The 22,961-nt window shown below is 48.8% G+C and overlaps 1 protein-coding gene across 1 annotated transcript in view; it reads left to right on the forward strand.

The window, feature by feature from the left end:
- Positions 1 to 8,416: 8,416 nt before the first annotated feature.
- The window catches only part of TFCP2L1 (transcription factor CP2 like 1), a gene marked incomplete at its 5' end in the record, with an annotated part of 57,452 nt that continues 42,907 nt past the window's right edge, over positions 8,417 to 22,961 (forward strand). Inside the window, 2 exons of the mRNA XM_079710823.1 lie at positions 8,417 to 8,478; positions 12,344 to 12,495. Of these exons, the coding sequence (XP_079566949.1) occupies positions 8,417 to 8,478; positions 12,344 to 12,495 (214 nt within the window). The remainder of the gene's footprint in view (positions 8,479 to 12,343; positions 12,496 to 22,961) is intronic.

Here is a 22,961-nt window from a genome sequence, read left to right on the forward strand (position 1 = left end):
GGATTGTCTTTTTGTCTTGTTTATGGTTTCCCTTGCTGTGCAAAAGCTTTGAAGTTTCATTAGGTCCCATTTGTTTATTTTTGTTTTTATTTCCATTTCTCTAGGAGGTGGGTCAGAAAGGATCTTGCTGTGATTTATGTCATAGAGTGTTCTGCCTATGTTTTCCTCTAAGAGTTTGATAGTGTCTGGCCTACATTTAGGTCTTTAATCCATTTGGAGTTTATTTTTGTGTATGGTGTTTGGGAGTACTCTAATTTCATTCTTTTACATGTAGCTGTCCAGTTTTCCCAGCACCACTTATTGCAGAGGCTGTCTTTTCTCCATTGTATGTTCTTGCCTCCTTTGTCATAAATTAGGTGCCCATATGTGCGTGGGTTTATCTCTGGGCTTTCTATCCTGTTCCATTGATCTATATTTCTGTTTTTGTGCCAGTACCATACTGTCTTGATTACTGTAGCCATTTTAGACTATGCTGTGACCTTGCAAGTGGAAGGTACACATGGCAAAGAAACAAGGTATCAGAAGGCTGGGTTCCTGACACTGCAGAATTCCAGTCACTCATTACCTCTAGGACAGTTTCACAACCTGAGCCCTATTGACATTTTGTACCAGAGAATTCTTTGCTGTGGGGCCTCTCCTGTGCACTGTAGGGTGTTTAGCAGCATCCCTGGCCTCTACCCACAAGATGCACCCCACACCCTGAGTTGGGACAACCAGAAACGTCTCTAGAGATTGCCATGTGTCCTCTGGGGGGCAAAGCCATCTTGGCTTGAGAGCCACTGCTCTGGACCAGTCTGTCCAATGGGAATGTAATGCAAGCTACAGAGTTAAATTTAAAATTTCTAGTAGTAGTCACATTTTAAAAAAGTAAAAATAAATAAGTGAAGTTAATTTTAATAATATTGTGTATTTAACTCAGCACAGTTGTCCCTTGCTATCTGCAGGGGCTTGGTTCCAGGAGCTCCACAGATACCAAAATCCAAGGAGGCTCAAACCTTTACGGCTGCCCCTGCCCCCCTATCCCAGGCTTCCGCATCTGCGGATATCGAGGGCCAGCTGTATATTCAAAATATTATCATTGATCATGTGATCAGTATAAAAATTATTGATGGGCTACATTACATTCTTTTTCTCATATAAATCTTTGAAACTGCTGTGTACTTTGCACTTTTGTTTATTTATTTATTTATCTGTGGCTGCACCTTGTGGCTTGTGGGATCTTAGTTCCCTGACCAGGGATTGAACCTGGGCCCTTGGCAGTGAAAGTGCGGAGTCCTAACCACTGGACCATCAGGGAATTCCTGTACTTTGTACTTCTTTTTTTAAATAAATTTACTTATTTATATTTTTGGCTGTGTTGAGTCTTCGTTGCTGCGCACGGGCTTTCTCTAGTTGCAGCGAGTGGGGGCTACTCTTCTTTGCAGTGCGCGGGTTTCTTATTGCGGTGGCTTCTCCTCTTGCGGAGCACAGGCTCTAGGTGTGCAGGCTTCAGTAGTTGTGGCATATGGGCTCAGTAGTTGTGGCGCACAGGCTTAGTTGCTCCAAGATATGTGGGATCTTCCCGGACATGGGATCAAACCCATGTCCCCTGCATTGGCAGATGGATGCTTAACCACTGTGCCACCAGAGAAGCCCCTTTGCACTTTTAATACATCTCGATTTCAAGACTAGCCATATTTCTTTTTTGTTGTTTATCAATTTTTATATTGAAGTCTAGTTGATTTACAAGGTTGTGTTAATTTCTGCTGTACAGCAAAGTGATTCAATTATACATATATATATACATTCTTTTTTAAAAAATATGCTTTTCCATTGTGGTTTATCCCAGGATATTGAATATAGTTCCCTGTGCTGTGCAGTAGGACCTTGTTGTCTATCTATTCTCTATATAATAGTGTGCATCTGCGAACCCCAAACTCCCTCTCCACGCCTCCCCCAGTGCCCTCCACCTTGGCAGCCACCAGTCTGTTCTCAATGTCCGTGATTCTGTTTCTGTCTCCTAGACAGGTTCACTGGTAAGACTAGCCATGTTTCAGTTGCTCACTGGCCGCATGTGGTTCATTGGCACCGTATTGGATAGTGTCAACACTCTAGACTTTTAGAACTTGAGGGAGAAATAAACCTCTATCTCATCTGAGCTGTCTTCATGTCGAGGTTGCTGTTACTTGCATCAGAATGTAATCCTAACTTGGACTTGGGGCTCTTTACCCACTGCACACTCTGGAACATTCGAGAAGGAGGGAACACTCAGATTGGTGGTGTGCAGCAGAAAAGCTGACAGTGTTTAGGGAAGCTGGGAGCATCCCGAACGCTCTCTTGCTTAGTCCTCCCAACGGCTCCAAGACGCAGGCGGCGTCTTCATTCCGTAAATGAAGGCTCGGCTCGGAGAGCTTGGTCGGAGAACATGGTCACGTCCAGCCCAGGTGTGCCCTCCCAGGCCGAGGCACTCAGAGCATAGCACTGGCTGGGTCCCTCTCTAGGACTGGCCACCAGCTGAGTCACTTTGCCAAGGTCCCTCCCCTTCCCAGGGGCAACGTGTGCCTGATGCTACTGGTCAGTGTGAGTATCCAAAGACCTGACTTCCTTGTCCCAGTTCTAGACAACTTGGAGGGTCATTCCAGTCCCCGGGTCCCTTTAGGATCCATGGAGGTCTCATAGCTTAACTCGCCCATCTGCCCACGTCTTCCCTCCTTCACCCCCATTGCCCACAGCTGCTGATCCCAAGAGCACTCCTCAGTAAATGTCCATTGCAACTCTGCAACAGAGAGGTTAAGTGACTTGCCCAACGCAACACAGCCAGTCCACTCCCCAGAAGTCAGAAGTCACCTGGCCCCTTCTTACTCCCTGTGGCTCCCACTTTGTTGTCCCCCTAGAGAACCACACTTTCTCCTTCCTCGGCACCTTTGCACATGCTGTTCCTCATGCCTGGAGAAACTCCTGCTGTTTTCTTTCATCTACAGAAATCTTACCACCCTTGGAAGCCAGCTCAGATTACCGGCCTCTCCTTCCCCAAGGAAGCCTGCCAGGATTATCCAGCTCTACGATCTCTGGGCAGCCCTGGCAGCCCTAGTGTGGCTCCTGCAGCCTCCTTCGGACACGTGTGTGCTCATGGGCGACACACAGCTCGGGAAGAGTCCCCAGGAGGCACACTGATGAGCGGGATGGGGCGGAATTCGGGTGTGCTGAACCTTTTGAATGTTGTGCGTAATTCTATGTTATTCCTAGAACATTAATTGCATAATCGACAGTACTAGTGATTTTCCTATCGGAAGCGTCTCCCATTGTGGGATCTTAGTTCCCAGGCCAGGGATGGAACCAGGGCCCCAACCGTGCGAGCGCTGAGTCCCAACCACTGGGCCGCCAGGGAATTCCCTCCCACAGTGTTTCATGTCAGTTCAAGTCATTCACATTAGAAGAGCAGCTCCTAAGTAGCCTCTGTGTGATGACCCCACGCCACGTGCAGGGGACGCATTTCCAAGGAGGACGTGGGCCCTGCCTAGGAGATTCCAGAGCCTGCTGGGGGCACAGACTCACAGAAGGTTGCTGCTTCCCCAGGAGGGCTGTCAGCTCCTGAGGGCCTTGGAGACCCCTGCCTCCCCCAGCTGTTAGGTGCACGTGGGGTGAGGTGGGCCAAAACCCTGGGCACAGCTGCCCCACCCATGCCCTGGCCTAGGCTGGGGGCCGAGAGGCAGCACCGGCACAGGGCACCGAGTCCAGAGGCCTAACGTCAGGAGGCTTGGGTTCGAATCTGGGATCTCAGTCCCCTTGCATTGGGCAGGTCGTTCCACTGTTTGGAGCCTCCTGGTGTAATCGCAGCGAACCTTGCAGGGCTGTAGAGGAGAGAGTGCATTCGTGAAATTAATGCCTGTGCAGAGCCAGGGCTCAGCAGATGGGAGCTGCTGGCATGTTTCCTGCCTGGGGCTTTGCCCCTCAGTGGGAGTCAGGGCCCGAGGTACAGTCAAGAGGGCCCCGCAGGCCAGACACCAAGTGCAGGAGGGCTCCCGCCTGCCAGCACCGGGCCCATCCCACTCCCCTGCCTGGGCGGAGTGTACAGCAGTGGGGGCGGGCCTGGCCTCCAGCTGGAGGATGCTGCCCGCTCTGTATTTGCAACCCACTGTCCCCAAGCCTGTGGGCATAATAGGGCCCATGGGAGAGGCTTGCCCCAGGAGAACATCCCTGCCCACGAGCTCTGTGGGGCCCCAGGCCGCTCCTTAGGAGCAGACACACCTCTGATCCCAGCACGTTTGCCCAGCCTCGTGTGAAGGAAGAAACGCAAGGCCTCAGGACAGGAATTGATGTAACCAAAGAGCACAGGCCCTGAACTCTCAGCTCTGGCCTCGAAACCCAGCTGTGGCATTCAGATTGCTGAGCCTCAGTTTCCTCATCTGTGAGATGGGGTGATAAGCTTACTTCTCAGCATTGGCAAACTCCAGGGGATGGCGCCAGGCCTGGCACAGAGTAAAAGTCAATAGCCCTCCCTGGTGGTGCCGTGGTTAAGAACCTGCCTGCCAATGCAGGGGACACGGGTTCGATTCCAGGTCCAGGAAGCTCCCACATGCCAAGGAGCAACTAAGCCCATGAGCCACAACTACTGAGCCTGCATGCCACAACTACTGAAGCCCGTGCGCCTAGAGCCCATGCTCCACAACAAGAGAAGCCACCGCAATGAAAAGCCCGTGCACCGCAAGGAAGAGTAGCCCCCGCTCGCCGCAACTAGAGAAAGCCCGCACGCAGCAATGAAGACCAAACGTAGCCAAAAAAAAAAAAAAATAGTCCACCATAAGTGAACTGTGGACATTTACAAAATGAAAAGAGCGACCGATAGGCCATCGCCTGCACGTCTGTCTTCTCCTGACAGGACTGGGAGTCCCTGGGGCCCAGGCTGGTCCTAATTGTGCAACAATGACAAGTCACAGGCAGGGGTACACATCCTTGTTCACACAGCATGACTCAGAGGCAGTCTCCAAGGGCATTGCCAATCCTACCCTCAGGAGAGTCAAAATCTGGGAATTCCCTGGTGGTCCAGTGGTTAGGACTCGGCCCTTTCACTGCCGAGGGTCTGGGTTCAATCCCTGGTCGGGGAACTAAGATCCCTCAAGCCGTGCAGCATCACCAGAAACAAAAGAGTCAAAATCTAGGAATGCAGTGAAGGTATGCAGTCACCTAAAGGGACAGAGAGGGCTGGTCATTCCTGAGAGGCTATGCTCACTGACCCTAAGTTTCATCACCACCTTGAAACTAAGCCTGATCACTCCCATTTACCAAAGGCAAGACTGAGGTTCCAAGTGTCCAGTAATCATTTCCCCGGTGGTATGAGACAAACCATGTCACCTGTTCTTGGCTTAAAGCCGCGTCTGTGTGTTTGCTCCCAGGGCTGTATTCTGGGCAGGGCTTGGTGGGTGGCTCATTTCTGCTCCATGTGGTGTCTACTGGAGCAGATTCACTGGCCCAGCCAAGATGACCCTTGCTGGTGGCCCCAATGGGTGGGGCCTGGTGGGCCTCGCTCTCCAGCGGGGTGGTTGGACACTCCCCTCGGTGGTCCAGAGCTCCAGGAGAGTGCAGGCAGAAGCTGCCTGGCTTCCTAGGGCTGACTGGAACTGGAACACCTGTGTTCTACAGTCAAAGCAAGTCCCAGGACCATGCTGATGTGAGAGGCCGCATGCGGTCCATTTACCCCAATCCAGGCCCACACATCCTGACAAAGCCAGGTGGGAAAGCTGGATTTGGATCAGGGTCATCTCCTTCCCATGCTTCCCATGCCCTTTCTCCAGGCTTTTGCACAGGTTGCGTGCTCAGCTGGAGACCCTCGTCCAGCCTTGACTTCACAGATTGGCCAAACTTCCGCCCATCCATCAGGAGACATCACACTACCTGGGAGACTTTTTCCGAGCTCCAAAATCCTCCCTTGCATTCACAGGGCAGCCTCTCCATCCTTGGGCACACTGCACTGTCATTGTTGCTCACCCACCGGCCTCTCCAGTCAGAAGGCAAGCTTGCACCTCGCACCCAGGGCCACGCCTGGCACATGGCAGGTGCTCTGGGGGTATCTGCCCAGTGAGGGAATCCAGAAAAGGGCACGCTGTTTCTACACCGCCTCAGAGCGCCTCCCACATGAATACCGGACTTGTCATGGACCCTCAGACGGAGCTTAGTGTCCAGGATGTTTATTTGGAGGTTCCCTTGAAATTAACACCCATGCAAGGGATGGGAAGGAAACAGGAGTGGATGAAGAAGGTCCCGTGACAGCTCTGACTGGCCCCACGGGGGAACCTAAGCCTACAATAGCCCATCAGCAGAGATGGCCAGACTTTGATATTTTGTGTGGGTAGTCATTGGGGTCACCCCAACAGGGGGTTACCTTGGGCAAGGAGGCTCTCCGCAACAGAGCCCCTGGGGCGGAAGGCTGCGGGCTGTCTGCTTGTGGTCCTGCCTCTGGCTGGTGCAACAAATCCATCCGTGAAGGGGGATCTGAGTGGCAGGAGAACAGTGGGGAGGTGGTGAGCCCTCAGAGCTGCCCAGAGGAAGTGGGTTGCCAGTTGTGACCAGTGGCTGCAGTGGGGGAGGGACCTAGAGAGCAGAGTGAGGGAGGATTTACCTGTACAAGAGCGTAAACTTTTTTTGTGCTTTTATTTTTCACTTGTGAGAACCACTGATTGGTATGTTCAACAAATTTGTGTATACAAAGAACTGGATAAATCACTGATTATATAAGGGAAACTACCTTAGGAAAGAACGTTTACTGAATTTATTTATTTATTTATTTATTTTACTGTAGAGTGAAGGGTTGTTAACAAAGAATATAGATTGGTCCTTCTTACAACTACTATTTAAAGTCAGCAACTTTTCACTGAATTTGATAGATTTTATGTTTGGCCATATCTTCATGCTCATACTTGATTTCTGAAGACCTCCTACCTACACTTCAATAAAAGTTAAATGGACACACTCCCTCTTTTTTGATTTACTGGTACATTTTTTAAATGATAAATCTGCCATAAAATGCATTATAGCTGGAGACTTGCACTTGTATGGACGAATTTATTACATTCAACGTATTTCATTTCATGCTTTCTAAAATTCTGAGATGCAGAAAAATAAATGAACATGATTTTATTCTATGCCCATAAAAAAAAAAAAAAGCTTGGAGGAGCTGGGAGTTCTGGGAGTTCCGGTCTCCGGGGGACATCCTTTGCTCTGAATACCCGTCTGGGATAGAACGCGCAGCTGTTCTGCGCCAGGCGCTGGACCAACGTGGGGACGGGGTGGGGTGCGAATGTCACTGGGGTGCGGGTCATGGCTCTTTGACCTCCACTCCCTCCTACCTGCCCCCACCCCCATGACCCACTGCCCACAAGCCTTCCAGACTGATCCTTCCAAAAGGCAGATCATAGATGCAACTCCTCTGCTGAAAACACACTTAGAGTAAAACCCCAGCTGCTTCTTTGCCAGGTCTGCCCGGCCCCCTTTGATCTGCACCGCTCACCATGCCCATCTCACCTCCTAAGCTCTCGCCTGGGTCACCCAGCCCCAGGCCATGCCAAAGTAGGTCAGCCGCAGGGCCTTGCCGGTTACTATTGCCCTGCCTGGAACCACTTTCCCTCCGGCTATTCACAGAGGCATTTCCTCTGAATCTATGAGGCCTCAGCTCAAGGTCACGTCCTCTAGGAAGCCTTCTCTGATTACTCACTTGATGCATTTCTTTTAAAAAATATTTATTCAGCGAATATTTATTGAGCACTCACTATGTCCCAAGCACTTTTCTAGGCGGTGGGGATAAAACAGTGAATTAGAGAGTCCAAAGCCTTGCCCTCTTGGAGACAGACAATCCATACACAAGCATACATTAAAAAACAAAACAAAATACGATTTCTGAGAGTGTCACAGTGCTATGAAAAAGCACGAGCAAGGTAAGGGGGCAGGCACAGCAAGGTCGGGGTCCCTGCCATCCAAGCTCACAGCGGCCTCTCCCCAACCGCGGTACCGCTCTGGGGACCCGCCCTGGGCACCCGCCCTGGGGCCGCGCGAGCGGGCGCGCGGAGGAGGCGCGTCGGTGGCACCGGGGCTGCGGTGATGGTTACCTGGGCCCCGCCCTCGGGGGCCGGGATGGAGCCCGGGCCTCAGCCCCCGCCCGCGGCCGCGCCGCCCGCTCGCGGTCGCCGCCCTGGAGGCGCGCTCGCTCCCGGGGAGGACGCGCCCGTGCGGGTCACCAGGTGAGGCGGCCGCTGGAGCCATCTCCCGGCCGCGCGGCCTGGGGGCGGGTCTGGCCGAGGCCCCGCCCCCCGAGCAGTCCATAAATGCGCGGGGGCGGGCGGATCCAGCGGTCGGGAGCGCTGCTGGCAGGTGACCGGGAGAGGTCGGCGCGCCCCGCGTCCCGTCCGCCGCGCGCCTGGGTCGGGCCGGGCTCGGAGCCCCAGCCATGCTGTTCTGGCACACGCAGCCCGAGCACTACAACCAACACAACTCCGGCAGCTACCTGCGGTAAGGGGCTTGGGCCGGGGTCTGCGGGCCGGGAGCGGGGAGGCCGGGCCGGGGGTCCCGAGCGCCCCCGCTGCGTCCCCGCCTCCCCGCTGTCTGCCCTTGGGGGACTGAGGGAGACCCGCCCAGAGTCCCGCCTGGGACCGACGGACCGACCCCAGCGGGACCCGACGCTCAGAGTTGGGGACCCACCCCGGGAGGCGGGTTTGCGGAGCCTGGTGCCCGCGGGGGCTGCTTCCCCGACGACCCCGGCGGGCGCAGAGCGCGCATCTCTGGCCGCAGCCTCTCCGGGGCCGTCCGCCTCCCTGTCTCTCCTCTCCCCGCTCGCGTCGGAGAAGAGGAAACTTCCTGCCGTCGGTCTGGAGCCTGTCCCGGGGAGTCTAGTTCCCTGCTCTTTGCCCCTCTCTGCCCGGTCCCTCTCCGAGCCTCGCGTCCTCTCCAGTGTCCTTGCTCCGGCCGAGGGGCGAGTGAGCGGCGAGCGCGGCCCTGCGCTGGGCCTCGCGGGCCGGCGGGGGCGGGCGGGGGCTTGGGAGGGGCAGGGTGCCCCCTCCCACCAGGTGGTCTTGCGTGTGTAGGCCCGAGGCCCGCACGTTGATTGCCCTTGATGGAAATCTTTCTTCTTCTGCAGGGATTTGACTAGTGCTCTTCAAAGGGAAAAGTAAGTCCTGCCTGTCTTGCAAAGTTTTCTCCCCTGTCCCCTTGAAGGAAGTGGCACCTCCGTTAGCTTCAGTTCCTGGAGGATTGTTTTTCCCTGTTGTGCAGCTGGCCGGGTACTAATGGGCGGTCATTTCACTTTCTGAACTCGCCTGAACCAGCTGTAGCCTGTCTTTATTTCCATCCTAGTCACAGTTTATGAAATGTGCCTAATTTAACCCAAAGGGCATTTGCTGTGAGCTCAGAGACAGTGAATTGTGGGACCTAGGTGGGAAGTCGCTGGTACAGACCGCCGCACAGTGAGAGCCCGTCCTGCATGCTTTATTTTATTTTTATTTTTGGTCCCTAGAAGTTCCAAGGCAGATTTAGCAGTACAGATGATTTGGAAATCCTGGCTTTTGATAGATGTTTGTCCAGTAGTCGTCCCCGAAGGCATCCCCATTTCAGAAGGCAAAGGAGTGATTGGGTTTACGTGATGTGTCTGCTGTGTTTTATCATGGGCCAGAGTGGTAGGGGATGGCAAAAGTCTAGGGTCTTAATTAAGGACTGATGGCTTCTCTGCAGACTGTGGTGATGTCACCAGAGGGAGACTGCTCTGGGGGATGGTAAGCCCACCGGGAAGATTTTTTTTTTTTTTTTTTTTTTTTGGCCATGCCTTGCGGCTTGCGGGGATCTTACTTCCCCGTGCCCCGTGCAGTGGAAGCATGGAGTCCTAACCACTGGACCGCCAGGCCAGTCCCCTACTGGGCAGATGTTAATCCCTGGCAGAAGGCTGTGTCTATTCGCTTACTTGAAATGCTACAATGGGATACATTTATTGTACCGCACCATGCAGTTTTAGGTGTGATTTTGCCTGAATTTTATAGTTTGTGGCCATTCGGTATGTTGCCATAGCTTAGAAATAAGTTTGGAGGTGACCCTGAGCAGAGAAGTGAGTGTATTTAAAACTTCCTGGATACCGAAAATGTCATCCTTTTAGGGAATAATTCTCCTCTTGGGCGGGAGGTGCCCCTGCTCTGGAGATGGGATTTTGGGGAGTACCTTTTAGGAGTTTGGCATTGCATTCAGCGGGGTGAGGTGGGGTGTGCGTTGGGGTGAAAGGTGCCATAAAGCCATAGGGCTTCTGGGGTCATTTGGGGAGCATGGATAAAAAAAGCATGTTGGTCCACACTCTCTCTTTTTTTTTTTTTTTTTTTTTGGCCGCACCTAGCAGCATGTGGGATCTTAGTTCCCCGACCTGGGATTGAACCCGCGCCCCCTGCAGTGGAAGGCGCGGAGTCCTAACCACTGGACCGCCAGGGAAGTCCCCACACTCTATTTTAATTTCACTTCTTGGAAGCTGGGGCATTCACCCTTGGAGAGGTTGACCTCGGTGAACGCCAAGGGGAGGGTCAGTGACTACGCCTCTGGTCCCCCTGGCTCTAGAGCGAAGGTCTTGTCCTTCTGTTTAGTTTGTGCATTTTCTTTTTGTTCCTCTCCTCACCGAGCAGCACCTCTGCAAGTTGTCTCGCCTTCCCAGGTAGTGGCCTGTACTCCCTTCTTCCCTCCTTCTGTTTCCTGTCCTGGTGACTTTATTCCTCAGCAAATAAGGATGCCAGGCCTGAAACAAGTTACTGTTGAGTGATGGCTCTTACCCACCCTCCTCCCCTGCATCCCTCCCTTTTTTTAAATGTAAAGGCACCAGCCCATGGATTATTAACTTAACGTGGTCTGGGCAAACACAAAATTATGCAATCGCCCGGGCAGCAGGCCTGCCTGCTTCTCCCTGTTCCTAGATAACCTCTTGGGCTGGGCGTGTGCCCCGGTCCGGGCAAAGGAAGGTGTGGCGTGGGAGAGCCAGGGCCATGGATGGTGGCAGGGCTGGCCCGCCACAGGGGAGGTTTTCCACGTGAGCCCCAAGCCAGACTTTTCCTTCTGAGAGTTGTTGCGACACGTTGGGGTGTGTGCCGGGTCTGTGTTTTAGAGCTACTCGTTTGTGGTGCTGTATGAGGAGCGGATTATATCCGTGACTCTGCTGTTTATATAGTGAATTGGGGTCAGTGAATCTGATTCAGAACCCAGGATGCTCAGAGGGTAGAGGGTTTTTTTTTTTTTTTTTTAATTAATTAATTAATTTATTTATTTATTTATTTATTTAGGGCTGTGTTGGGTCTTCGTTTCTGTGCGAGGGCTTTCTCCAGTTGTGGCAAGCGGGGGCCACTCTTCATTGCAGTGCGCGGGCCTCCCACTATCGCGGCCTCTCTTGTTGTGGAGCACAGGCTCCAGACGCGCAGGCTCAGTAGTTGTGGCCCACGGGCCCAGCTGCTCCACGGCATGTGGGATCTTCCCAGACCAGGGCTGGAACCCGTGTCCCCTGCATTAGCAGGCAGATTCTCAACCACTGCACCACCAGGGAAGCCCCCTGTAGAGGGTTTTTAAGATAAGGGCACGGGCACTTTTTTGGCCTCGGTGCCCGTGCCATAATCTGTTCATAATCCAGAGAGCTTAACCAAGTCTCTCCTGCTTGCAGGTCATTCATGTTCTCAAGGATTTCTTTTTTCCTTGGGAAGGCACTTAAGAAATACATCCAGAAACATGTTCTCCAGTCCTAGGCTGATGTGAGGCTGATTTTTTGGATCTGATGGGGATTTTTGTTTAGAGGTGGAGGAAAAGAATCTTTGAGCATCTCAGTATTTTCCATTTGGATAAGAAAACTGAACAGAAACCAAGGTCCTTCTTGTTTTGCGTTTAGGAGATATTAGTATGACCCTTAAAATAGGGCTTATGGGCCAGCTGTCCTTTTTTCTAGAAGGGTGGAGGGTTGTCTCAGTTTGGGTGGGTGAAGCAGTTTCTCCATTTGCATGGTTTACAGAGTCCGGAGGACAGGAAGTTGTCTTGGTCTGAGGAGTGGCCAATAACTGGAACAGTTTATTTAAAAAGATTAAACATTTTGTTTGGGTTCTCATTCTAAAAGCCAGACTCTTGTGGATGGCAACCAGGCGGCATCTGAATAAATCTCTCGAAGGTCCTGGCGTGAAAGTAGAATCATCCAGGATTGGTCTCCCTCATTGGAAAGCATCTTAGAGTATCTGTGACACACGGTGTGGTAGGCTGAACCCGCTTGCTGCAGCATGCTGGGCTGCGTCGCCCTTGACACCAAGGTTGGCCACTTGGCCCTGTCTTTGTGAATGGGCTCCGGGGACCCTGCTCCTGACCCCTCCCTCCTGTGTTGCAGCGACGTCCTCGCCCTGCCCATCTTCAAGCAGGAGGACCCCCAGCTGTCCCCCGAGAACGAGGCCCGCCTGCCACCCCTGCAGTATGTGCTGTGTGCCGCCACGTCCCCAGCTGTGAAGCTGCACGAAGAGACTTTGACCTACCTCAACCAAGGTAGTGCTGGAGCACTGGGCCAGGGTGGAGCCTGGGGGCTGGGGAGACCACCCAGGAGTGGGGAGTTGACCTGAATGACCCATTTGGGCCTGTTACCTTGTCAGGGTGGGAGAGTTGGGGTTCGGGAAAGGAGCTCTGGTGTCCTAGCCGTGAGACTTCCTGAGCCTCAGCGTTTTCATCTGAGAAATGGACACATCAGCTATGTTTCACTCAGGCCAAATGAGTGAAGGTTCACATTCCTCGTATGGGCCCTCCAGGGAGCAGATGATGCTCAGTGATTGGCAACCACACTTATAATTACTACTTGCTGGGGCCACACCTGGTGTCCTTTCCCAGACGTAGATTGAGCACCTTTGGTATACAAGGTCAGATGCCCTTTCTGGAGCTGCACCCGGCAGTGATGGGAAGGCCCATCCTAACGCAGCCCAGGGGCCCGATTCCACACGTGCCAGGCAGGAGCCCTTTGTGGCTGTGGGGACAAGCGTGTCCTGGGAGAAACGGCACGGGCGTTTGACTTTGCTGTCCAGCCCCACCCAGTGCTTCCCAGCTCTTTGACTTTTCCTCTGAGCCTCAGTGTGTTCACGTGTGAAGTGAGAAGTGTCATTTTGTGAGGTTTGAGGGAATGAAGGCGTGTGAAGTGCCGGTTCCATTTCTGATGTCCTTTATCAGGACCCGTGGACCAGTGGCCTAACCGATGGTGTTTTTGTGGTTTCTATATGCTGTGTGCCTGTGTTTCTTGCCCTTCCCCTCTGGGTCACCTCAGACGCCCTGGCATCCAGCGGATTAGTTGCCCCTGTGTTTAAAGTGAGCATAGCCGCGGGGCAGGGGGATGCAGTACTTTCTGGAAGGGCAGGGGATGGCAGTGTGGTTGCAGTTTATCTTCCACGGGCAGCCTCTTTTCTGCAGAACTCTGGCTTCCCGATCTGGGGAGCCAGCCGGGGGCGGAAGTCCAGCCTGACCATCAGGCTTACCTCTGACAGCTCAACTGGCCAGCTTCTGGGCCAGGGACCAGCTCAGAATCAGCAGGTGGCTCGGTGTCGGCCTAGGGACATGGCCAGGGCAAGGGCATGCTTATCCCTGTGGGTGGCTCTGGGGCCTCAGCTGGTCACCGAGCCAAGCTCAGTCGGCTCTCGGGTGCCTGGCTCAGGCCCTGAGATCTGTGTTCCATCTGCTGAGGCTGGTGACCGCTGACGGCAGGTGAGCTGGCCGTGTGGAAGAATGCCTCTGTGTGTCTGTGCTTGTTTGCGGAATGGCTTTGGCCATTTTCCTTTCTCTTTCACGGAAGGTCAAACGCTACCAACCTGTATATCTTGGAGCAGTGGTTTTCCCCTCTGGGCCTCTGCTGTCTTGCCTAAGTGCCGCATGAAGAAACTGGGTGAGGTTTACAGAGAGCTGAGGTCAGGGGTGGTTCTTATTCCTGGCCCATCCTGGGGTCAGAGACCCTGCTGGCCCAGCTGCTGGCCCAGCGCGCCCGCCTCCCCCTCCCCATCTCTAAGGCCTTTGACTGCCCCACCTACCTTCCCCCCACCCCATCCCTCTTTTCTTTCAGTCAACTTTCAACAACATTTGGCAGTCAGCACACTAGGTCTTTTTAAGAGTTATCCTTTGCTAATATAGAGAAGATAAAAGAGGCAAAAAGAGTTGCCCCTGTGTTAATTTAGTGTATTTGCTTTAGGTCTTTTTTTAAGTTATATGTTCCTAAAATAAATTTATTTTATTTATTTTTATTTTTGGCTACGGTGGGTCTTCATTGCTGCGCGCGGGCTTTCTCTAGCTGCGGCGAGCAGGGGCTACTCTTCGTTGGGGTGCGCGGGTGTCTCACTGCGGTGGCTTCTCTTGTTGAGGAGCACGGGCTCTAGGTGTGTGGGCTCAGTAGTTGTGGCTCGCAGGCTCTAGAGCACAAGCTCAGTAGTTGTGGCACACGGGCTTAGTTGCTCTGCAGCATGTAGGATCTTCCCAGAGCAGGGATCGAACCCGTGTCCCCTGCATTGGCAGGCGGATTCTTAACCACTGTGCCACCAGAGAAGTCCCCACGGGGCTTAATCTTAAACTAGCAGTTACATGTAACCTCATTGCTAATGTGGTTGAATATTTAAAATATATTTATTGGTCTTTTAAATTTCTCCATCAGTTAACTTCATGTTCTTTGCACATTTCTTATTGGGATGGTTCCATCTCACGGATCGTAGGAGCATACCCTAAATGAAGACTATTAACCTTGTAGCTGCCATATATTGGAAACAATTTTTTCCCTGGCCATTTAACCATATTTATTTTGTGATAACTATATTTATGGTGTGAGATGTATGTCATGGATAGAAATTGACTTTCAACATCTATTGTCAAGTCTTTCAGTTTTCTAAAATGATTTTTCTTTTATGTTTAGAATGCCTGCCCGCCCCAAGATCAGCTTAGTGGTTTCCTAAAGTTCATGTAATGGTTTCTAAATTTTAACATTGCAATGTGCTTGGAATTCTTTTGGAAACGATAATTAGTCATTTAATGATGATTTTGGATTACTACTATATAAAATACATGTATTTCTTTTTTTCTCCCAGCTTTACCAGTGGGATTTATACTTTCATAACGTTACATTTGGAGTTTGTGATGTGATGGAAAAGTCTAAGTTTACTTATTTTTCTAAACAGTTGACCTACTAGTTAATGCCTAGTTTACCTCTTATTCTCACTGGTTTAAATGCCACTTTCGAAACATTTAAAAAGCCGTATTCTAAACTATTGGTCCAGAAACAGACACTTGTGTAGATGTTTGTCCTGTACACCTGATTGTTGTCCCATTTCTAGTTGAACTAATTGTAGCTTGGAAGTATGTTTCCCTTTTTGGGAGTAGAAGTTTATTTTATCATTCTTCTTAGCCATTCTCAGTCACCTGTTCTTACAGATGGATTTTACAACCATTGAATCTTCCTTCTATACTTTTTAAAAACACATTTATGAGATCATATACTTTATAGAGTTGTTTCTTACTTTTATTAAATACTATTCTTGTAATATTTTCTATTATAAAACCTCTTAGACATCATTTAAAATGTCTGCATAATATTTCACTATTTTCTCTCATTATTTAGGACTGATTATTGTCTTAACTGCTGGGATGAAATATACAGTGTAATTACTTGAGTGTCTGTCTCCCATAATAGAATGGAAGCTCTGTGAGGGCAGAGCCATGTCTATGTTTTTAACATTGTATCCCCAGCGTTAAGCTTGGTGCCTTGATAGTAGATGCTCTGTAAATATTCAGAAAATTTAAAAATAAGCATGATTTATTTTATTTCCATTTCACTTTTCTCTTTTCTCTCTCTTCTCTCTCTTTTTGTTTTTTGTTGCTATTATCAGTAATGCTGTACTGGATATCTTTTTCAATGTACCTTATTTAAAGTAGCTTCTATGCCTATGTCATATGACAAATAAGCGTCAGTTTAAAAAAAAAAAGGAGCTTTGACATATCAGTCAACAGTCAAAACCTTTCTGTTTAATTAAAAAGTTTGCTATTAAGTGTTTAATGTTTATTGCGTTGGCTCTATGATGTTTAGGGCACTATTTCTCTGAGGCCATCCCATGTCTTCTTTCTTGTAATGATGTGTTTAAGGTTCTCCGAAGACATGGAAGGGATGCTGGATCTGTAAATGAAAAAGTCATTTAAACCATTGGATGCTCAGTTTTCAGCGCAGTGTCAGACCAGTGCCCTCACATCATGGCTTGGATAAGGTGTGTTCCTTGTGGGTGTCTTATCACCAAGCCCAACGGCTAGTTTCGGATACGGTGAAAATGGTTTGAGAACCAAAGTACGTGCTCTTCCCCTGAAATGGAGTCCTAAGGAGAAGAGGTAGACAGCTGTTGAATGGAGGTCTGCGAACTCCCAGGCCAATCTCTTTCTCAGTGGCCGAAGGTCACTGTGGAGACATCTTTCCTGAAGGCTGGAGCCGGAGGCAAGGGATGAAGTAGGTACGGTGGGGGGAGAGTCAGGGAGATCAGAAGAAAGACGGCCCCAGGCAATCTGTGTAGGCAATTCTGGCTTTGAGATAAGAACAGCTTTGCAAGAATGGCTTGTTATGGAGAAAACTTCGGAATTTCCTACCAAAGCGACTCTTCGATCTTAAATATAGTGATGGATTTTTCCAACAGTCTTATGTTCATTCATTCATGGAATAAAACTTCCTGTCCATTGGAAAGAGAGGATGGTTCAGTGAGAGAGAGAAAAACCACGTGCAGAGGCAAGAACGGGCAGGGTGTGGGTGCAGTTAAAGCACACTGTTTATGAAGAATCCTAAGCAATTCAGTATGACTAGGGTTTGGAACATGAGGAGGAGTATGAATGATATATGGCTGGAGAGGTAGACCAGATAGCCAAGATCTCCCGCTGCCTTGCTGAGGCTGAGCTATTGGGCAGCGCCCCACCCCCCCACCCCCGGTACGTCCTTTAAACAACCTCCCAGTGCTTCCAACTCCTCATGTGTAAAAGGAAGGAAATAGAATCCCTACCAAGTACGTGCTACTATGTAGCTAAAATGAACTGATGCAGGAAGAGCACTGAGAACAGTGTCTGGCACTTTATATGAACTCACATATTAGCTATTATTAATAGTAAAGTGGATACATGTTTCCCCTGGTTCTATTAGGAAGGTAACATGGTCATCACATTGGGACCTTGATGTATTTTATTTTATTTTATATTTTGCTACTTTAATCCTTTCTTTTCCTAATTGGAAGATTAACACAGGGTTGGTTCTAGAACAAAGAATTGTACCTCTTAGAACTGAAAGGTGGTAGCTTTGGAATAGGTTAAAGGCCGGAAGGCCTGCTGACCTTTTCTGTTAGTTCTTCATTCACTGTACAACCAGATCATAGACATAACCTGCAGGAGACATTTCCTATGCAGGATGTTAAAATACTCTCTTTAAAATTGTGATCACAGAAAGCGCTGGACCCCTACAAGATGTGAGTTGTTGTGTTAGGGATTACTCTAATTGCAAGGTGAGGACCCTAGCCTTTAGAATTCCCAAAGCACTTTCTGGTATTCTTTTTTTTTTTTTTTTTTAATATTTATTTGTTTATTTTGGCTGCACAGGGTCTTAGTTGCAGTGTGAGGGATCTTTAGTTGCGGCATGCGGGATCTAGCTCCCTGACCAGGGATCGAACCCGGCCCCCATGCATTGGGAGCACAGAGTCTTAACCACTGGACCACCAGGGAAGTCCCTGGTATTCTCTTTTGAGTAATTCCCCTAAAATGTATTATTCCCATTTTATAGGCCAAGAGGGGTGAAATCTGGCACGCTTTGGGGGAGTGGTTGAGCATTGATGCGACCGTAAAGGGAATTCTGGGAGGGGCAGGCACCCGCTTTTCCTAGAGCTCCCTACAGGCAGGATTCTAGGCTGGCACTTCCAGGGGCCACGCCTGCCCCCTGGAACGCCTGGTGCAGCTCTGAGGGGGCGCGTGGGAGCCTTGCGGGGAAGAAGGCAGGAAGGAGCCGAAATGGAGCCAGAGCCCGGAGAAAATGCTTCCTTGAACAACACCCAAACCCCCACGGTCAGTTTCTCCTATTCCACCCCCGCTCCCCATGCCTCCGCCCACCGTGACCTGAGGGAATGGTCAGGAGATAAGAACTCCCAGTGGGAAGTCTTGTTTTCCCAGATCCTAGAACTGAGGCAGCTTCTGCTCTAGGGGGATCACTTAACCTCTAAAATCCTCGGGTTCCTCACCTGTGGAATTGAGCCGGGTCGCATTTTGTGCGTTGCCTTGAAAATGAGGTGAAGAACAAATGTCTGGCAAATGGTATGCCACATAGTTTCCCCCTCCCCAATTATATCAGTGACTTTGAATTTAAGGAATGAGGCAAAGGATTAGTTACTTTGTTTGTTATCCTTCCTCCTTAGCTGAAGTTTTCTTTCCAGATTAATTTTTAGCCTGAAGTTTGGGAATATAAACTGAGGAAACCAAATGACCCTTACATACATTACTTTTTTTTTTTTTAATGCTTTCTCCCTTATTGTTTGAGTGTAAAAGTAGCACATACTTCTTGTTAAACAGAACAGCCAAACAGTACAGAAATTTGTACTCTAAAAAGCTTCCCATAATCCCATTTCCCAGATTTTTCTTAGTCATACATTAACCCATGTATGTCTAATTATATAGGCGCACACACATACGCACTTATAGGGATGTGTGTCTCTGTAAGAGAAATGAGATAATATTATGTGTACTGTTTTAGCAACTTGGTTCCCTCCCCACCAAACAGTGTATCCTCAAAGTCTTTCCATGTGGGTGCATTAAAAACAAACAAACAAAAAAGCTGATCTTTACTGGTTACATTTTGATCCATTGTATGGATGTTGTGTAATTTGTTCTCTTCAGGAACATTAGGCTTGTTTCCCTTTTTTTCATAATTACACCCAGCACTCTGGTGATCATCCATGTACACATATCTTTGTGCTTAAACAGGAGTGAGAATATCTGTAGAATAAATATCTAGAAATAGAATGGCTGGCACAACATTTTGATAGCATCTGCCATATTGCCATGCAATGGAGTCAATGGAGTTGCACCAATTTGTAGTTTTACAAATGATAACTATCTGAATAATTGTTTATTTCCTCCTCATTCACCATTGCTCCTCCATCCCTACACACCTGGAACATAAACTCCCAGAGGGCAGAGACCTGGGTATCTTGTTCACTGCTAGTCCTAATACAGTGCCTGGCTCACAGAACTTCTTTGAATGAATGAAGAATGTCTATTTTTCTATCCTTTTGCCAACACTTTTTAACCTTTGGTAATTAGTGGGGAAAAATATAAGGTATTCCTCAATACCTTCCTCACTTCCTCAATGATGCTGAATATTTTTTCATATTTGATTTGATTGTTTCTATGCTTTTTTTGCCTTTCATCTGATTTACCCATTTTTCAAGTGAGGTTTTTCATCCTTTTTTATTTATTTGTAAGGGCTCTTTGCATATGTGGGATAATGTGTTAGAAATACTTTCCCACGCTTTCATATATTTTATTCATTTTCCTTCATTTGTTTGCTTGTTCTTTATTTTACATAATAAAAGTTTTAATGAATTTTTATGTGATCAGGCTTATTGGATTTTAATGTTTCACATCCCATTTGGGAAAGGCCTTCTCCACTTTAAGATCTTAATAGTATTCACCTGTTTTTTTTTTTTTTTTTAATTTTAAAAAATTTTTGGCCACACTGTGTGGCTTGCAGGATCTTAGTTCCCTGACCAGGGATCGAACCCCAGTCCCAGCAGTGAGAGCGCTGAGTCCTAACTACTGGACCTCCAGGGAATTCCTTTTTTTAAAAAATTAAAAAAATTTTTTTTTATTCACTTGTTTTTTAGAAATGTTGTCCTCCCCCACCCACCCCCAAACCTGGGTCTTTCGTATTTTGGCACTTATTTTGGTATGGAAGGAATGAGGTGGGAATCCAACTCTGTTACTTTCCAAATAACCATCATATTGCCCCCAAATAACTTATTGAACAGGGAACTTTCATTTGGTATAATATGCAGCCATAAAAAGCATGAAGTAGATCCTTATGTATATCCATGAAGGATATCCAGCATGTGCTATTAAATTAACAAAACAAAACAAACTTTCTCTTTGTTGGTAACACCAATTTGGATAATGCTGTTAATTATCCGTTCTTAGAAACTTGGTGGCAGATTGAAAGCCAGGAATTTTGGAGCTGGATACACCCATGTTTCAATTCCTGGCTCTCTGTTCTTTCCCAAGTTACCGAACCTGTCAACTGTGTTTTCTGTAAAATACAGAACAACTTCAGGTGTTGTCTTGAGAATTAACTGAGGTATTGGTTATTGTTGTGTGTTTTTGCTGTGCCAGGATACTTTATTTTGGCTCCATAAAATTTGGAAATGTTTCCTCAGCAAAGAATTTTATAAACCACACAACAAAGCTTAAATAAAAAACCTGGAAATTAAGGAACAAATGTTTTCCCAAATGTCAGCTCCTCATAATTCATTTATGAATTAATCAGCTAATAAAAATACTAAGAAGTGAACTGGGGTTTTGGTTGTTGATTTGGTTTTTTTATTTCTTTGGTTTTTTTTCTTTTAATAATGTTTTTCTTTTTTTTAACATATATATATATATTTTTAATTAATTTATTTATTTTATTTTTGGCCACGTTGGGTCTTCGTTACTGCGCACAGGCTTTCGCCAGTTGCGGTGAGCGGGGGTTACTCTTCGTTGCAGTGCGTGGGCTTCTCATTGTGGTGGCTTCTCTTGTTGTGAAGCACAGGCTCTAGGCGCGTGGGCTTCAGTAGTTGTGGCATGAGGGCTCAGTAGTTGTGGCTCATGGGCTCTAGAGCGCAGGCTCAGTAGTTGTGGCACACGGGCTTAGTTGCTCCACGGCATGTGGGATCTTCCTGGACCAAGGCTCAAACCCGTGTCCCCTGCATTAGCAGGCAGATTCTTAACCACTGTACCACCAGGGAAGTCCCTATTTCTTTGTTTTTAAGACCAACATTTATTGAAATAAATAGAAGCTTCCTTGTACAGATTTCTTATCACAGCTCAGCATAGAGAAATGATTTTTAATGTTTCAAAGGTCTCCTGGTCATGTCACATGTCAGTTATGCTTTAAGCAATGGTGGACCATTTAATTAAATTAAGATAGAATACTTAGACAGTCTAATTCCACGGGGTCCAATGAACTAGGAATAACATATTCTTAAGAATTATGTAAGGGAATTCCCTGGTGGTCCAGTGGTTAGGACTCGGCGCTCTCACTGACAGGGCCCCAGTTTCCGTCCCTGGTCAGGGAACGGAGATCCCGCAAACTGTGGTGCAGAAAAAAAAAAAAAAAAGAATTATGTTAAAAATTAAAGAAAACCAGACAGCTCAAGGTAAGGAATTTAATGCTTTTCTATGTATGGGAAGATGCAAGAGTCTGGGCTGATTGAAATCATTCCTTTGATATGCACCTTAGCTACCTAGGGTCAGTATCCTATACTTTCTCATCCTGAGTCTCCTTGGGGTGCATCACTGGGGGGTGACTACAGCGGCTGAGGCTGCAACATCCTTTGTTTACTGATGGCAGGCAACATTTCTTCATTGACCTCCAGAAACACTATATTAGAAATTATAATATGAGAACAAATGCAGCATCAATGAAGCAACACATTAAATGGAGTTGGCCTCCATCAGGCTTAATTTAAAGAGAAGACACATCAGCTGTCCTGCCGTCCTGGTATGTGTTCAGAGGTTGGCTGCTGTAAATCTGAATCCGGCCTCCACATTACCCTGAATCATTGTGCTTTTCCTTTTCCTCCCCTGGGGACCTGATGATGCAGGGATGTCCCGATCTGTTTTCAATGGAGGTTTCATTATTTTTCAGGCATTGTGAGGCCAAAAGATAAGGAGACATTACCATGAAAAAGACAGTTTGTTACTCATGGTTCCAGAGCGGAGGGCCTTAGGGAGAAGCACCAGGCTCAGTCAGGAGGCAGAGGGAATGAGGGGAGACTCTGGGCGAGACCCTTTCTGGTGGTCTCTAGGGGAAGGAATGGGTGAGGCAGAGAAAGCAGGTTTAGGATTGGCTCTGGGGCAGAAAGGCTGTCCCTAGGTGTCTGGTACCCACCCAGCTCCGGAGTGATTAGGGCAGGGGACTGGTGGCCTGGAGTGTGACGTTCTGTGAAAACCTGATAGAGCGGGGGATGGACTCTAGGTTAGTTTGCATATGAAAAGCATACTCTAGGCTGGTCATTTACTATCCCTAAGAATGGACCAGCCCTGGGAGGGGCAGCCTACCCAGGGTTCACAGGGCTCCAGATGTCAAAGCATCAGAAACCCATGGTTCATTTAAAATTACCTGACCTTGGGCACTGCCTTGGGCTGCAGGTTGAGTTACAGGCACAAAGGGGCCCCTTGGGAAAAGCTGGATTTTCCTATTCTTTTTTTAAAATTTCTTTTGGCCTTGTCGCGCAGCTTGTGGGATCTTAGTTCCCCGACCAGGGATTGAACCCACGCCCTTGGCAGTGAGAGCGCAGAGTCCTAACCCTGGACCGCCAGGGGATTCCCTGGATTTCTCATTCTAAGTCAGCCATTTTTACTTGTGAGTGTTTTCCCCCCTTCAGATTGAGCTTTCTCTCAGGCTATACAACCATCAACAAACTCTCTTTCCTTTTTTTTTTTCTAATTGAAATATAGTTGATTTACAATGTTTTGGCTTCGTTGGGTCTTCGTTGCTGTTCACGGGCTTTCTCTCTGGTTGCAGTGAGCAGGGGCTACTCTTCGTTGCGGTGCGCGGGCTTCTCATTGCGGTGGCTTCTCTTGTTGTGGAGCACGGGCTCCAGGCGCGCAGGCTTCAGTAGTTGCTGCACGCGGGCTCAGTAGTTGTGGCTCACGGGCCCTAGGGCGCAGGCTCAGTAGTTGTGGCGCACGGGCTTAGTTGCTCCGCGGCATGTGGGATCTTCCCACACCAG

The sequence above is a fragment of the Hyperoodon ampullatus genome, assembly GCF_949752795.1.
Source record: "Hyperoodon ampullatus genome assembly, chromosome: 8".
Taxonomy (NCBI): Eukaryota; Metazoa; Chordata; class Mammalia; order Artiodactyla; family Ziphiidae; genus Hyperoodon; species Hyperoodon ampullatus.